The sequence below is a fragment of the Gossypium hirsutum genome, chromosome A12 (genome assembly GCF_007990345.1).
Source record: "Gossypium hirsutum isolate 1008001.06 chromosome A12, Gossypium_hirsutum_v2.1, whole genome shotgun sequence".
Lineage (NCBI taxonomy): Eukaryota > Viridiplantae > Streptophyta > Magnoliopsida > Malvales > Malvaceae > Gossypium > Gossypium hirsutum.
Window position 1 is genome coordinate 85,260,981 of NC_053435.1, and position 16,989 is coordinate 85,277,969.

The following is a 16,989-nucleotide window of genomic DNA, read 5'->3' on the forward strand; positions in this document are numbered from 1 at the left end:
GAATGGACTCCCAGATTCAGGAGACTTGGGGATTAGTTAATTAATTAATTTTATCAAGAAACATGGTTTATTAATGCAAGGCACTGATTCATATGACAAAACCCTAAAGTCTTAAAGTTTAAATGATGCTGCTATTATTGCACATGCATACGTGAATTTTGATGGGATTTACAAAATTAATGTGGCATATAGAGATGGGAGCATTTGAGATTTTGGCTTCGGTGAGGCATGTGATGGCCTAAAAAGTTTTCTTTTTCAAGGTTTGATTTAGATCTACGTTGGTAGTGAGATTAAAATTAGTAGTGATATATGTGTTTATATTTAATCACAATGTAGGAGAATATGAATTTGAGTGCGCTAAAGCGTATTATCCTCTTATTTATGGGTTGGGGAGGGGTTATGAATAGTTCTAGGTATTGTGTCAAAAAGAGTATATATGATCAAAGATTGTTTCAATTAGAGGTGAGAAAAATTCGATTCGATTCAAAAAATCGATTTTTTTTTCAAATTTCGAGTTAATAGAATCAAGTTATTCGAATTATTCGAGTCAACTCGAATAAGAAATTTTGGATTTCGAGTTTGAGTCGATTTGAATTTTTACAATTTAAATAACTTGAATAATTCGAATAATAGACTATTATAAATACAGTTTTGATCTCTGTCAATTTTGAAAATGAGCAAATTGGTCTCTCTTAACAAAAAATCAAAATAAATTTCAAATTTTGAAAATAATTTTTAAAATTCAAAATATTTATAAAAATTTTAAAATTTTTATTTTTAAAAAATTTATAAATTTTAAAAAAATCTAAAAAATATATAAAAAATTAATAAAATAATAATTATGAAATCAAAATAAAGGATTAATGATTCAAGTTTATCATACTAAAATATTTTATTTTTTATTATTTTGCTTTAAAAAATTTTCAAATATATATTGTTTCAAATTTATATGTTCTAACATGGAAATAGTTATATTATACAAGATTTTAATTTAACATTATTATTATTTTTTAATTTAACTCAAACGGTTTCACTCGATTTGATTGAACGCTCACCCCTAATTTGAGTTATCCGAAAATCCAAATAAGAAAATACAAAACTACGTCGTTTTAATAAATGTTGACCTTTTCTAAAGTTAAAAGTAAAAAATAAAAAATATCAAGTTGCAAAGCTACGTTGTTTTGATAAATGTTTACCCATTAGTCTTACTTTTCTTCTCAAATTGCCCCCTTCTCCTTTTATTCCTTTATTCAAAATTAATCTAAAAGCTTGTACTTTGTCTATTAATAAAATAATCGATGATCTATGTAAGCAAAATATTGAGTATAAGAAATAAGATTCGTTAATTTAACTCGACTCAACTAGAAATTTTTTGACTCGATTCGGAAAAAAATCAAATTGAGTTCGAATGTTAAAATAGAATTCGTCAACTAGATTAACTCAAAATTTTTTACTCGATTCGACTCAATTCGATCGAATACTCACTCCTAGTTTCAATATATATATTAATATTAAATGATGAGGGAAAAAGGGGATTACCCTTTCCATTGATTGCCCAATTCAGCTTACTTGGAGGGGGATGTCAATTAAATGCTCGAGTATTGTCTTTAAATTAATTGACACTTGTTTGATTGTTTTCACTAAATAAGTGAGCAAAATATAGGACCAACGTCTCCATAAAACACCACGGACTGCCGGCTCACAACAACAATTCTATCTATTCATATTTGGACAGTAAATGGATTGAACATTGCTCCAACCTTACTTCAATTGTGATTACGTCCCACAATATCCCGTATCACCTTTTCTGTTCTCTTTTTTTTTTTGTTGCTATTTTTTAAATCTGTTAATATTTTGTTTGGGTTTATAATTATCTCCTTTAATAATATTATCTCTTAAGTTAGAATTTGATTTCTTTCTTTAATATTACGATCCGCTACACTCTACACTTGGTAGTGATTTATTTGTGTTGAGGAAATTTTGATCATTTGAGGAGAAATCCATGAATTGTTGTTTGCTTAGGACTGACGGATCCCCTCAACAGGTATTGAATTCGAGATGTCTATGTGAGATTTTATCATCGAGTTTTGACTCTCAATTTTGCTAAGAACCGGAGCAAGTTCACAAAATGACTCAATATCCTCTTTACTCACAAATGCCGTATAATGATATAGGTTTAAATCTCAACAAGAGCAAATGTAGAGATTTCCTTGGTGAATAAAAATACTCTCGCTTTGTAAACTCACTATCTCTTCAGACTATTTATAAAATCAATAGACAAAATTTTAAAATAAATTTAAACACAAATACCCTAATCCAATACTATACCTGTTGAAAATTTTTCATTTTTTAACAAACCACACTTCATGTACTCTTTTTAATCAATCAAAATCCCCTTAATAAATTATATGAGATGTTGGAGGTGGCTTAGCTCTAAATTAGCACGGTCCCCGGCCTAACAAGTTAGCATGAAGAAGAGAATTCTGCTGGCCAACCACCCGGCTATTGTCTTATGACCCAATCGTTACCGTCCAAATAAACGACGGCTTTGGCAGAATACCTAACAGTTTCCAACACACCCCAATCCCGTAAAGATACTCTTTAATTGAATAAATCAATGGTTTAATCGAATAAATAAATTTTTAAAATTTATTTTAAAAACTTTCGAATCAAATCAAATAAAGTAAAATTTTAATATATTAAAGTAGTATGATACATTTGATTTAATAATTTATTTGTTTAACATTTCAAATTTATCATTTTAGATTTTTTTAAAATTATAATTTAATATTTTATATATTTTTAAGATTTTTTAATAATTTTTTTTTTACTTTTATATATTTTTGGAAAAATATTTATAAATATTTAAAATTTTTGAAGATTATTTTGAATTTTTTGAAATGGAGCAATATGAATTTCCCAAACTTTCAAGGACACAAGGGTTATTTATATTAATTTATTATTTGAATTGTAAAATTAAACTCGATCCAAATTCGAAAAATTAAATTATTTATTTATTTTGATAAAAAAATAAAATAACTTAAATAAACTGAAAAAAATGATTTTTTCAAATCAAATTTGAGTCATCCTTTTTTCCAAATATTTGTCTACATTTGAAGAAAATTCTGTTAACAGATCAAATGTATGATGTATGATGTTCCCATATCTATGGAATACAAACTAAGAACTGGTGGCTTATTGCTTTTCAAATATATTTTTTAACTGCACTTCTCAGCTGCAACATTATTTTACTGTTAAATTAACCTTTTAAGTGTTTAATATTTTCCGAAATATCAAAACCTGGTAGGAAATGATCTCCATGACAGGTCCAAGGTATATACATGTGCAACTTAGAAAACGATTTGACTTGCTTGAATAATTGCTTAAAGTCTGCCCTTTTTCGCGTAATTTATTCAGATATCAAAGCCACCGCCCAATCATCCATGTGTTCTCATTAAATATTTAATTCATCTTTGCTTAATCATTTCTTGTTTCTAGAAGAAATACAATCCGTAAACAAATGAATGATATGCCATTAGCACCATTAATAAGCATGGCCTAGTCAAAATTGAGTTTTAAGAGATATATGCAATCAATCATACCCACATTTGTGTTCTGTGTTCTGCATGCTTAATACATTGGCGATACTCCTAATAACATCGTACCCACACGAGAGCTCTATAATCAAACAATGAACCATCCAATCACATTCAAATAAATGTGCAAACAAACTTACCATGATTCAGCTACTTGATCTACTTATAAGAACATGATCCACATCAAGTCCATTCATCAGCTTACTCTAAAACATTTCCAAACTCTTTGAAACTATACCAAGAAATAACCTTCACCAACTTCCATCACCAATATCTTATATAAAAACTTGTTAATCCAAATGCTAGTTGTAGCTAGGTAGTTCATTCTTTCTCACCTTGGAATTGGAAAACCTACCTACAATCTGAAAACGGAATTCCCTTCATCCCCATTACATGATTTGATTTTTATAAGCTGATAAAAAGCTGAAGTTGTTGAAACATACATCAATCTTTATCTCAAAAGAACGTGAGTGAGTTTAATATATATAATACTTCCCAAATTACCAATAAGAGTTGAAGCCCCACGAACTCTGATCAACGATCAGACGGCTGTAATGTGGTACGTGGAATGGCAACACACATTTAATATAGATAGGGGGACACCCCGTAAGAAAATGTTGGCACTGCTACATATATTTAATTCATTTGCATCTCTCTCATTTATCACCCCCACCCTCTCCCTCTGTCTCTACTCTATATATCTATAAATTTCTCCTCTTTAATTATTTACTACACTAATTTATAATTAATATATATATGTGTGTATATGTATATATGTATTCGTATCTTCTTCAATCTCCACCCCACTTCCTTTTTCTTTTCTTCTCTTTCCATTGAAAAGAAAAATCTTAAGAAACAGTGATGGAAGGTATTTCAGCGACCATGTACAAGAATTTGAAAGGGTACTGGCAAAGGAGAGGATACATCAAGCTAAATGGTACGAAAGGAGGAGGACGGCGGAGCAAGGTGGAGCTTGGGTCGTCGCGGCGGAGGCGATTCTGGAAGATAAGGGTGAAAGCGAAGCTGAGATTACCTTCGCCCAAGAAGTTCTTTGTTTGGCTACGTGATGCGTACGTGAAAATGATGCTGGGGTTGGCTAACTCCCGGATGGTTAGTACCGGCTACGGTGGAGCTATTGGGGACCATCATGGGATTGCAGCCTTGGGGAAGCGTCCGGTTAAGGAGTACGATGAGAAAATGATCGTCGAGATCTATAAATCGTTGGTGATGGCGCAAGGTCAGCTGGTGCCTCGTGAAGCGGGGAAGCTCAGCTCTGCCATTATTTGTCAACGGTGAAATGGGGGAAATAACTATCTTCTTTTTTCAGTCATCGGATTGTACCACAAAACTCAGTGGCGAAAACAAGTTCATGGAACCATAGAGGAGGGATCGATCCTCAAAGACAAGCCCCCCAAAAAACTACTACTTTTTCTGATCAAAATGGTTTAATGTTCATCTTATGTTGTTAATTTTTTTAACAAGTTTAATTAAGATCTATTCTATTTCTTTCACCACATTAAAAACTAAGGTAGTGACTAACAATTTGGAATATATTTTTTCTTTCATAACCTTAACTTTTGATGAAGATTCATTGATTGTAGTAGCTATATTACACAATCAAATACCAAAGAAAATGATTGAGAGCAAAGTTTCTTTTTGTATAACAATTAAGGACTCAACTTCCAACTAAAACACAGCTAAAATATTCATATTTGGTGGGGCTTTGGAACTACATGAAATGAGGAAAGTAATAACTGCAAAAAGCTTTGACAATGGGAAAGCAAAGCTCTTTCAATATCAAGATCCTTCATGTGGGTCAATGAAAGAGGTTGTAGTTGAGAAGTTTTAAAAAATAGATTATTTGTTAATTTTTAGTATTTTTTATTGTTGTTAACAATTGGAGGTTGAAATGTTATTTTTAAATATGATATATAGTACAAAGTAAAAGATTAGCTAAATTATACTATATTTAAATAATTTAATATAGTGATATATAAAATAAAAAATTAATTTATTTTTTATACTTTTTAAGTAGTTAATATAAATAACATATTTTTATAATTTCCACTTTCAAATGCAAAAGTCAAAGACACCTAAACTCCAACTTTTGGTTTTGGGTGAAAAAGATCGCAAGTATTCTTCGTTACTTTTCTACCTTAATGGAGAATGCACCTTTAGAGTTAATTCAAAATGAGAAGTCTTAAGCTTTGTTTGTCATACATATGTGTCCATGAGTGGGTTGAGTTGGGTTACAATAAATTTACAAACTTAAACTTGATTTTGGTCTAACTTCAGTTTTAGTGTCAATATAATAAATATTAAAATATTTTATTATTAATATTTTTATAATTAAATTTAAATTTAAATCATTTTTATTTATTTAAATTGAATTGGAATAGACAAATAAATCATCCTAATTGTTGATACAGTGGTACAATAAAGGAAGAGTAAGGAGGAAAGAGCAATAGTGGTTGTGGAGGTTGATTCTTTCAATAGGGGCGGAAAGTCAAATGTTATAAAGAGTGGTGGTGAAGAGAGTATGAAGACTAAGCTCCGAGAGTAGGTTGACAGGGTGTAGGCTTTGAATGTTTGAAAGTTGATCCCCTTTCCATCATTCTTGGGGGTATTTATAGGCAGGATTCTTAGGGGTATTTATAGGCAGGGTTCCGTCTAAGATGGTGTTAACGTGTTGAACTTGTCATCTAATCATCATTGCAGAATGTATGAGGTGGATATCTTCGATGGGACGAGGATGTTTGTGACAAGACAGGTCCTACCATTCATTTCGGTTCAGTGGTACGGAGTAATTGAATGCACGTAAGGTTTAATGATCGAGAAGATCACTTTCTTACCAAGAAGCTAGGAACTTAGAGGAACGGGTGGTTGACTTCTTAGAATCGGCTACCCTCCATTTGCCGAGTGGTTAAGATGAGAGATAAGGTTTCTAATGTCCTTCCGAAATTGTTGGCTGGTGGAGTTCATCTATTTGGTGATCTTTCGCTTTACTACAACCTTCTTTTGTAGGGGAGGTATAACAATATTTCTTCCTTTTAAGTCGAAAAGGGGTTATAAAGTGGCCCTTCTTGATATGAATTGTTCATAATTGTCTTCTTGCTAAATAACTCTTCAGTGGATAGTGGTTCTTGTCAAATAGTAAAGTGTTATAACAAGACTTTTGGGAATCTACCATAAATGTGCTTTGGGGTTGCATTTTGGGGAATCATGATAATGATTAACAATGACCCTTCCAAACATGTAGTAAGTTATCATTGGATGGTATATGCTTGTTGAAACGATGCATTTTAAGAAGTGATCCTATCTATTCTCTGGTTTTCTCTCTTGGAACCATTTTTCTTCTTCGACATTTGAAATTTCTACAACTGTGCTCCTTAGTTCTCTAGGTTATTGCTTGATTGTTACAGTGATCTTTAGTTTCCAAGAGGCGTTTGTGCTTTGGATTCTCCGTGGTACCTATTTTTTTGATGAATTTTTAGGAATATTTTGATGATTTTTGGAAGAGATTGCCAAGGGTAATTGGAGATCTTGTAGGGCTCAAGGCTGAAGTGGTGGTTGTTCTAAAATTGCTCTACTGAGAGAGTCGATGAAGAAGCAGAGGATCATTATTAAGGAATCTGAGGGTAGAGGATGAACCAATTACTAGTATTAGCTATATATGTAGTGCGACAAAACGAGAAATGAAGAATTTGTTAAAGTGTCACAGCTTGCTTGAGAAGTATTATAAGTATGACATCAACTTCCCAGAAGGGTCCCATCATATTATTGAAGTTTTTGGACTTGACTTTACTAGTGGAAGGTTTGGGTTTTATCTTTCATTGTTCCTTCTTGAGGTAGGGTTTATTTTCCCCATTTTGGATATTATTCGAAATGCCATCTATGGCTTTAATGTTTCATTTGGCAACTAACAAGTGTTTCCTGGTGGCTATTGGTTGGGCACTTTATTATCTGTTGTAAAAGAGGTTCCAAACCTTTCGTTCGTGTCTTTTGGTACATGTACTAGCTACGAAAGGTGAATGAGGAAAAGTGCCCTAGTTTGTTTGAGTTTTGGCCTCGCGATGCACACATTAAAACATAAAATTTATTCTTTTGTGGGGAAGTTACAATGTAGGTTGACTATAAAGAATACATTTTGGTGGAGCTGAAGTTTGGTGAAAGATTTGGCTTCCCCAAAGAGTGGAAATGTTTTTCTACTCATAAGTGCAACTTTTAACCTTAATTGGTAGACATTGCTAGTGGTTCAAGCCAATTTGAAATGATGAATTGCAAAGGGATATTGGTGGTTCCACTAAGATTACCTTGCGGAGTTCCTTCAAATATTGTCTTGGAGACTATGATGTCTACGAAATATGTCTTGAGATTTTTTAAAGGGTTTTTATAATAATAATAAGTGGTCACTAGCGGTGCATGCTTTCTTATTTTTCGCAAGTCTTGAGTAGCCAAGTGTCTGTGGGGGGTGACACTAGAACCTTTATGCTACATCACTTGCTATTGTAATCTCTACTACTGTAATTGGGTGGTTTTGTTAGGCACTGTTCAGAGGCTCCACAACTCCTTGATGATCAACACCTAAGTATTATAGGGTCACTTACTTCTGATGAGGATGATCCTCGTTCATGCTTAAAACTTGGTATGCCTTCCGTTATCTGTGTTAATCCAACATTAATTGTTCTATTGTTGGTTTTACATAGGTGGTGCTCATTTAGCAATCTCCAAAAGGCTTGGAGGGGCCATTAAAAATTCTAGGAGGAAATAGTAGAGGATAGAGCCATTTGAGAGGGGGTCCTAATCGTTGCCATGCTTAGTAGCCAGGACAAAGAAGGCTTTGACATTGGACAAACTAAACTGTCGAGGACGAAGGAAGCAAGGTAAGTTTCTGTACCTTGCCATTGGGTGATAGATGATGTTATGTTGCTTGAATGAATCATATTGAGTATGTGCTAAGTTTTCCTAAGTGCATGGTGTGTATGTTCTTGATGAAAGAGTATGTTAAGTAAGCTCTTAATAGGGTGTCTGTTGACTATTTTATGTTCATTAATTTGTGATTAGTTAACTGGCAGATTGTATGTATAATGATAAGTTGTATGATATGCTTGAGTAATATATATGGAGTATAGAGGGGAATTTACCTTGATGTGATAGTTGAAGATATGAATAGTTGGTGTATTAAAGTAATGAGCAATTTGGAATAGGAATTCTAGGAAGTTTAGGTGGCATCATGGATTGGTTACCTATTGGCCTACTAGAATGACACCGCGATGATAGTTATCGATTGGTTTTTCGAGGTAACACCGTAACGACTGTATATAGGCTTTATGAAATGACACCTTGAAAAAGGTTTAGAGACTCTTAGAGTCAGTAAACATTATGTAGTCCGCCGGGACAGTAAACATGGGTAGTTAGTTAGGACAATGAACACGAGAGAGTCTACCAAGACATTAAACATAGAGTTAAGGTGTAAGACCATAGCTCGACAATGCAACTAATAGAGTTCGTTAGAATATTAAACAAGGGGTTACAATGTGTAAGACCAGGGCTCAGGTATGGTAACTTATGGAGTCTATAGGTCGGTAAACCAAGAGTCCAGTTAAGTTATAAAGAAGAAGTCACGATGTGACTCACACAACAAGACACAAAACACAATGGAATTGACGCGTTTGAGAAAGTAGGCTAATTGGATAATAAGGGGATTCACCAAAGGTAATGATAAGAGGAGCCTATAAAGTGTTCTAACTCAGTTATGAGTGAAATGAGGGAGAAATTCCTTAGAGAAGTTGGTAAACATGATGTTTGCCAATAAGAGTCCGCCAGAGAAGTCGCAGATCCCTCATTGGTTAATAAGATGCAAAATAGGTTACAACGAGAAAAAAATCTTGATCAAAGAGGTAGCTAGAAGAATGAGTAGACTGACAATAGACTTCATGCGGGGAAATGCCAGCTCAAGGCTGAATGATTATTAAGGTCTACCAGAAAAGTAAAAAGCAAAAGTCCACTAGGGCCATGAAGTACGGGAAAGATTTTGTAGGCCTACCAAGGGTGGAAACTGTCAGGGGATACCTGAGTAAGAGGAAGTACGTTGGCAACTATCTGTTTATTTGAGTATCCTAAAGTAAAAGACTAAAAGAATAAGTACGATGGGATTACATTGGGGACACGAGTCCACCAAGGAAATGAGGGTGTTATTCAGCTAAGCACTATAGTTAAGCCCGTAAAAGAGGGTATTAGAAAAATACCTTATTCAAGAAAAAATATTAACTAAGGACCCGCTGTCAGGGCGACTAATTAAATAACCACCAATAATTGTCGTCGGTCCGAAATGGTAATTATGGGACAATTTTTAAGCATATCAAGAAAGGTACATTGAAAGTTAAAATAATGAGTAACGGGGGTAAGACCCACATAAGAATAAATCTAGATAGAATATGGTTATGTTCAGACCAAGGACTTTGTCCGCCAACATTCAGCTCAGAGAGAATGAAACATTGGCTACGTCAATTATGTCATCAGATTTTGCCCACGAAATCTAAAGAGTTTAACTCTGTGCTTAGAATCCCTTTTGCTTAAAATTTAAGCAGTCTTTTATAAAATTATATGAACATACCTCACTAAGTTCTTTTAAACTTATAAAATTTACTACTTGGATGCAAGGTAGATAAAGATTGAGAAATCAATAGAAAAGGGACCCAACTAGACTCCACCAAAGTGAAAGTTGGGCGCAACAACTGTATCATGTATATAGAGGGGCACCCCTGGAAGTTACGTCTAAAGGTCTAAATTGATTACGTCTGCAATTTGACCATTAGTTTAAAACTTGTAAATAATCGTCATATTTATATAGGGATCCAAAGTTGTAAGAATTTATTGTTAGGATAAGATGAGCTTTAGTAGTAGGTAGTTGTTGGAAAAGTTGGGTTGTCTAAGTATGTAGTATAATTAGATGGAAATTTTGTTAATTTATTCAGATTGTTGTGATATTCAGCACTTGGGCCTAGCGGTCGAGCCGGGTATAGGGTGTTACATGATTAATTTTAATTAATCATCATTAATAGTATCATGTTCTTAAATTAAATCTAATTAATCAAACTTATTAAGTTAAGTGCATGTAATCATCCTATTCCATTATCATAATTTAAAAATGGTTAAATAACTATTTTGATAATTTGAATAATTGCTTTCTAAGTCCCTAAGCTTTTTCTTAATTAAAATTATATAGTTATTAAACTTTTACAATTTAGTCCCTAAGCCATAATTAACCACTTTTTCGGCTAAATTATTCAATCGAACTTCAATATATTTTTGTATTAAAACTTCAATATATTTTTGTATTAACTCCATAAATATTCCTATTTTATATTTACGAACTTGGTTTATGGAAATATGGTTCCAAAATCGCATTATTTGACACCATTAAATTCTAAATCGTTACAGAAATAGTTGGCACAGACAAGACAACTGAATTAGGACACAGCGGTATATTCAAAGCCTTCATAAATTGCTCCAAGAATGGTAAAAGGTTGGACGCATGATGCAAAAGCAATCTTATGGTTTAAAAAGAGGAAGAAAAGAGGTTTGAGAAGACAACAAGCCAGAGAAGGATCTTAATCTAGCGGGAATGGAGGTGCCAATTGGGGAAGAAGAAATGACCATGTTGGTAGGGTTAATTAGGTCGATGGGGATGTCGCTCTAAGATTGTAAAGTCATGTTTTCCATGCTCATCGCACCAATTATTGATACAGTGGTACAACAAGAGAAGAGTAAGGAGGAGGGAGTGATGATGGTTGTAGAGGTCAATTCACCCAACCCGGGCAGAAAGCCGGAGGTTACAAAGAGTGATGGTGAAAAGAGTATGGAGACCAAGCACCAAGATTAGGTTGACAAAGTGTAGGCTGTGTATGCTTGAGAGTTGATCCCCTTTCCATCGTTCTTAGGGGTATTTATAGGTGGGATCTCATGTAAAATGGTGATAACGTGTTGAACTTGCCATCTAATCATCACTGCGAAACGCGTGTGGAAGATGTTTTTGGTTGGACGAGGATGTCTGTGATAGGACAAATCCTGTCATTCATTCTGATTCAATGGTATGGAGCAGCTGAACCTAAGTGGGGTTTGGTGACAAAGAAGATCACGTTCTTAAGAGGAAATTGGGAGCTTGGAGAAGTGGGTAGTTGACTTTCTTGAATTAACTGCCTTCTATTTGTCTAATTGGTTAGGATGAGAGGTGAGGTTTCTAGCATCCTTCTGGAATTATTGTTCGACGGAGTTCATCCCTCCGATGATCTTTCAGCTTGGCTCTTGTCTTCCTTGGTGGGAGAGGTATAACAACTGTGAAAATTATTTGTATTCCTTTTTTAATGTTTCTTTGTCTCTCTTTAAGCTTTGATGAAAGAGAAATGATAAGGACTACAACTATTGCAACAACATTTATAAGCCTACAACATACTATCCTTTCCATGAAATAAAATACAAGGTCCTCATAACATGCATTTATAAAATATTTAGGTTAAATATGCCATAAGATATTGTATTTTTTGATAATTTAGAATTTAGTCATTATACTTTTATTTATAGGAATTTAATCTCTTTACTTATCATATTTTAAAATCCATATCCAACTGTTAATATTGTTAATTTTTTGTTAAATTTGTTGGTGTGGTACTTCAAAATAAAAATAAAAAATTACTTAATAACCTATAACTAAAAAAAATATTGCAAATTATTATAAATCAATTTATTATGAATTAAAATAATCTAACTATAAATTATAATAATTATATAAATATATTATTAATTGTAATTATAATTTTATTTATATTATATAAATTTATTTTAATTACAATTGAAAGGCATTATAAATCATTCTCAAATTGACATGAACAACTCTGTATGAATCGATCATGACAGATAAGAAAGACAGATAACACCAATACTTGTCCAATATAAAATAATACTACCAATTTTTTAAAAAATAAAACGTCTGCTAATGTCAAAAGCATATTTAATTAGAAGAATGTGACAAGAATTGATGTTGTTGCCTCACTTCACCTTTCAACCAACTTAAATATTATTAAATTATTAATAATTTTATATTTTATTTCATTTAATTTTAAAAAATTATAAAATAATTATTAAAAAAAATTAAAAATTTTCATTTAAATCATTGTGTGATTAAGTTCTTTTTCTAAAAGAACAAATTTGCCTAATGAGATTCAAATGACGATTTAACAATTGATATAGTATATCAGTACTCATGGATGAATAGAAGAGCATATCTTAGATTTAAGTAGATCTAAAGGTTGAAATTGGAGATTGGACAAGAAAGTTGTTTGGATTTTAGTTTATAGATTCATAACGTTTAAAGCTATTTCATGAAAAAAAAACTGAATTGTAGAAGAGAAAAAAATGAGAGCTTTTGATTGGTGCAAACGGTATAAACAGAGAAAGTCATACAACGACAAATTTAACAATTCAACGAGGGTGTTGAATTGATCAATCTTTTACCTTGAACAAAATTATTTATTAGCATAACCTGAAATTAAAGAAAAGAAAAAATAAACAAAAATCATTCTCAATCTATTTCACATGCAATGAAACTTTTGTCTGGTTTTCATTTACATGAAAGATAAAACAAGGGTCTCAATTAGTGGGTTTGTTCAATTAACAAGAAATGTAGCTTAGCAGTTACCTATATATCTAGATTCTAGTATATACATTTATAAAGATTACCCCTTTATCAAGTCATCATAAATTATTTCTCCAATATTTATTCTCATAAATTATGATACATATAATGAAAAAATTATGTAATTAGATATATATATACTTATATAAAATAAATAAATTTTTAGGCAAAGTGATTAAATTATATTAATAACACTCGTATTTAGGGGTGTTCAATCAATTAATCGACCCAAACTACTATTAATCGAATTAACCGATCCTTTTAAACCCTTAACTGTTAATAGAATCAAATTTTTTTTAAAAATAATTAACCGAACAGAACTTTTTTGGTTAATTCAATCAGTTAACTGAATTAACCGAAATTTATATTTTTTTTATTTTTGGTTAAAACAAGTAAAAACATATAAAAAATTAACTGACTTAATCGACCGATTAATTTATATTTTCAAAAAATTAACCGAACAGACCGAATACTTATATATTATAATATTATTTATTAAATTCAGTTAATTCGATTAATCAACCGATTTTAAACCGAATTAACCGTTAGCTGAACTTTTAAAAAATTATTAATCGACCCATGACCGAATTAATTCGATTAATCGACCGATTAACCGAATTCAGTCGATTAACCGAATTAATTCGATTTTACCTGAAATTTGCACACCCCTACTTGTATAGTGACACTAGATGGTGAGAGAATCGAGCAAAGAAACAGCATCATGTGTGGCAAATAAGTAAGGATTAATCTCAAATTATGTAAAAATATATGGACTGACTATAAAGTTGAGCTAAATCGTGATTGGTCAAATAAAGTGTACGTAAATATAGTTATATCCAAGAGACCATCCGCCCCACTTAAAGTGCGCAAGAAATGGTGGTACCCTCACCCCCACGCGTTTTAATTAATGTGCCTATCTATATAATTAATTCACTTTTTATTTTTTTTGTACTCTATTCTTAAGATGGCATCTACACTTCCAGGTTGCTTAGATTCCTTTTCACTTTTTTATTATTATATAAAGTTTAAAATTATTCATTGTAATTCTTCGTCCTTTAAATAAAAAGATAATGCGTTTTAGTACATTCAAACCTACGTACTCTTACATTGACAATAATATTGATACTAACCGAGCTGAGACTCAATCAATCCTTTTCGCATTATTTTCATTTCATTTCCCAATTTTAGCTTTAATTTTTTTTAAAAATAAAGTAAATTAATCATTAATGTAATAGTAGTTTTTTGCTTGTTGGATTCAAATATGGATAATCCATGTTCTTACCCTTAACAAATAGGTTGATTAAACTATTTAGGAAGTTTATATTTTAGTCAGTCAACTTTAAAAAGTTATAAAATAATCATTGAATTATTTAAAAATTTTTATTTAAATTACTGAGCTATTAAGTTTTTCTCAAAGTTTGAAGTGACGATTCGATGATCGGTATGATTAATCAACATCCATTGACAAGTAGAAGAACATATTTTAGATCAACGATAATTTGGTATATCTACTGTACGTCCATTAACTAAAATACGTCTATGGTTAACTAATTGATGGGCCTGAGGAATAGTCGAAGCCATACCCAATCAAAAAAGGGTGTTATCCAACCGCATTTCGAAGTAATTATAGTAAAACCTAATCTGTTGACCCTTTGGCTTTTTTGGCAATACGAACGTATTTAAGTAATTGTTGTTCTGTAAGGCCATAATAAAAACACAATTTTTGTTTTTCTTCTAAATGAATACAGTATTGAGAGTTAATATTGAAGACCAGAGAAGAAAGCTGTTTAGTTTTTGAGTCATAGAATTGTGACATTCAAAACTGTTTCATGAAAAAATAAACTTGACTTGTAAAAAAGAATGAAAAGAAGAGTTTTTGATTGGTACAGATAATGCAAACAAAGAATGCCATATAGTGGCAATTTTAACAGCCTAGTGACTTAAATGAAAACTTTTTAATAGTTTAGGTTATCATTTTGTAACTTTTTAAAGTTGAATGACTAAAATGTAAACTTATTAGTAGTTTAGTGTCATTGTTCTGATTACCCTAATATATATAATTATTCTATTTTTTAGTATAATCACGTGTCATTATTTGTTATTATCTGTTTTTACGGTCTAAGGCTAGTCTTCGCAAGTTGGAGCTGATATTTAAGTATAGTATTTCCAACTATGATGATTTCAATATTCAAACTTAATTTACAAGTGATACAGTTGACTTTTAAATGACAAATAATTATTTTAGAACTGTTATGGGCCATATTCAACATCCAAAGCTGAAATCAATGATAGATTGTATTGAACTGGAAGCCCAGATTTTAGGCCGACCCTAAGTCCACAAGGACTGTTTTGTTGGATCCTTTGTTTCGGCATGTGCCCAACCCATGTGCCTCGACAGATTTTCAATTGACCTCCCGAGATAGAAGAAGCTATGTGGCTGAATTTTTTTTTGATGAAAATATGAGTAAAAGGAAAAATATGTAAAAATGATAAAAAAAAACTAAGTAAAAGGTAGAAAAATACAAGGTATGGTTTTTCTCATAAAGACAACATATTTCTTGCAAAATGGGTATAAAATGCGGCTTAAGTATGATAGTAATACGGAGGATCTCGTATTACGAGCCAGATTGTATGTTATTTATTTCATTTTAAAATAGATAATTTGTTCTTATATGTTAGATTAAAAAGTAAATTAGTCTTATTAAAAAATTAATCTATAACTTATGTGATTGACAAATTAATCAAACAGTTATACATGACGTGCCATGTGTACCTCATGTAGACACACATGGACTAATTTTTAACCATAAAAATAAATGAAATTTAATAATAAAGATTAATTTATTCTTTAATCTAATGCATATGAATTAATTTATAATTTTTTTAGTAAAAGAAATAAAATGTAGCCCTATTCCCTAACATAAAGGCTTCTACAATAATTTTACTAATTTATTTGCATACTTTTGGATATATAAATAGCACTACCAGGGGTTCTGTGAATTATCAATTCAAGCATTTTCTGGGCTGAGCTGCCCCCTCAATCCTATTAGAATAAACCCAGTTTTATTTTATGTAATTTAATATATGTATTATAGTAGAATTTTTATCAAAAAAAAAAAAAGTTACGTGGATAAATTTGAAAGACGACAATTTTCATCATCTAATAATGTCACGTGTAATGCCATCAATTTGTTGTTTAATTGATTCCGCCAAAACTATATAAAGCAGTCAAATATCATCTTCAATAAATTTTGTTTTTAATTGCTGGAAATTAATAAATAATTATAGCATTTTGAACTATGATTTATTTTTCTGTTTTTCTAGAGAATTAACTTATATAAAATGTAAAACATATGGAAAGAAAATATTTTGCAATTTTTTAACATTAAAGGTGTAATTTTTTGGTAAAAAAGAAAAGTTAATGAAGGAAATAAATTATTTTATTAAATAAATATAATAAATATTAGATATACTATGTTATAAATTTCAAAATTTATAAATGAAAAACCTATTTTTTATAATTAAAAAATTTCAAAAGATTTTGAAATAAATAAATTTTTATAAGGTTTCACTTTTTTCTTTTTGGAATTCATTCTGAATGTTTTTGAAATAATAAATTTATTCCGTAATTTGATATCACTATTAAAAATTCTTTCACTATTAATGCAATTTAAATAGAAATATAAATATGGTGTAGTA

At 31.2% G+C, this 16,989-nt stretch overlaps 1 protein-coding gene across 1 annotated transcript; it reads left to right on the forward strand.

The window, feature by feature from the left end:
- The first annotated feature begins 4,220 nt into the window (after positions 1 to 4,220).
- LOC107925544 (uncharacterized) lies at positions 4,221 to 5,107 on the forward strand. Its single transcript, XM_016856264.2, has one exon. It carries the CDS (start codon positions 4,458 to 4,460, stop codon positions 4,890 to 4,892), a length of 435 nt encoding a protein of 144 aa, XP_016711753.1. The 5' UTR covers positions 4,221 to 4,457; the 3' UTR covers positions 4,893 to 5,107.
- The last annotated feature ends 11,882 nt before the right edge of the window (positions 5,108 to 16,989 follow it).

Bases quoted from the DNA above. Each gene is read 5' to 3' on its own strand.
- LOC107925544 (XM_016856264.2), top strand. From the start codon at position 4,458: ATGGAAGGTATTTCAGCGACCATGTACAAGAATTTGAAAGGGTACTGG.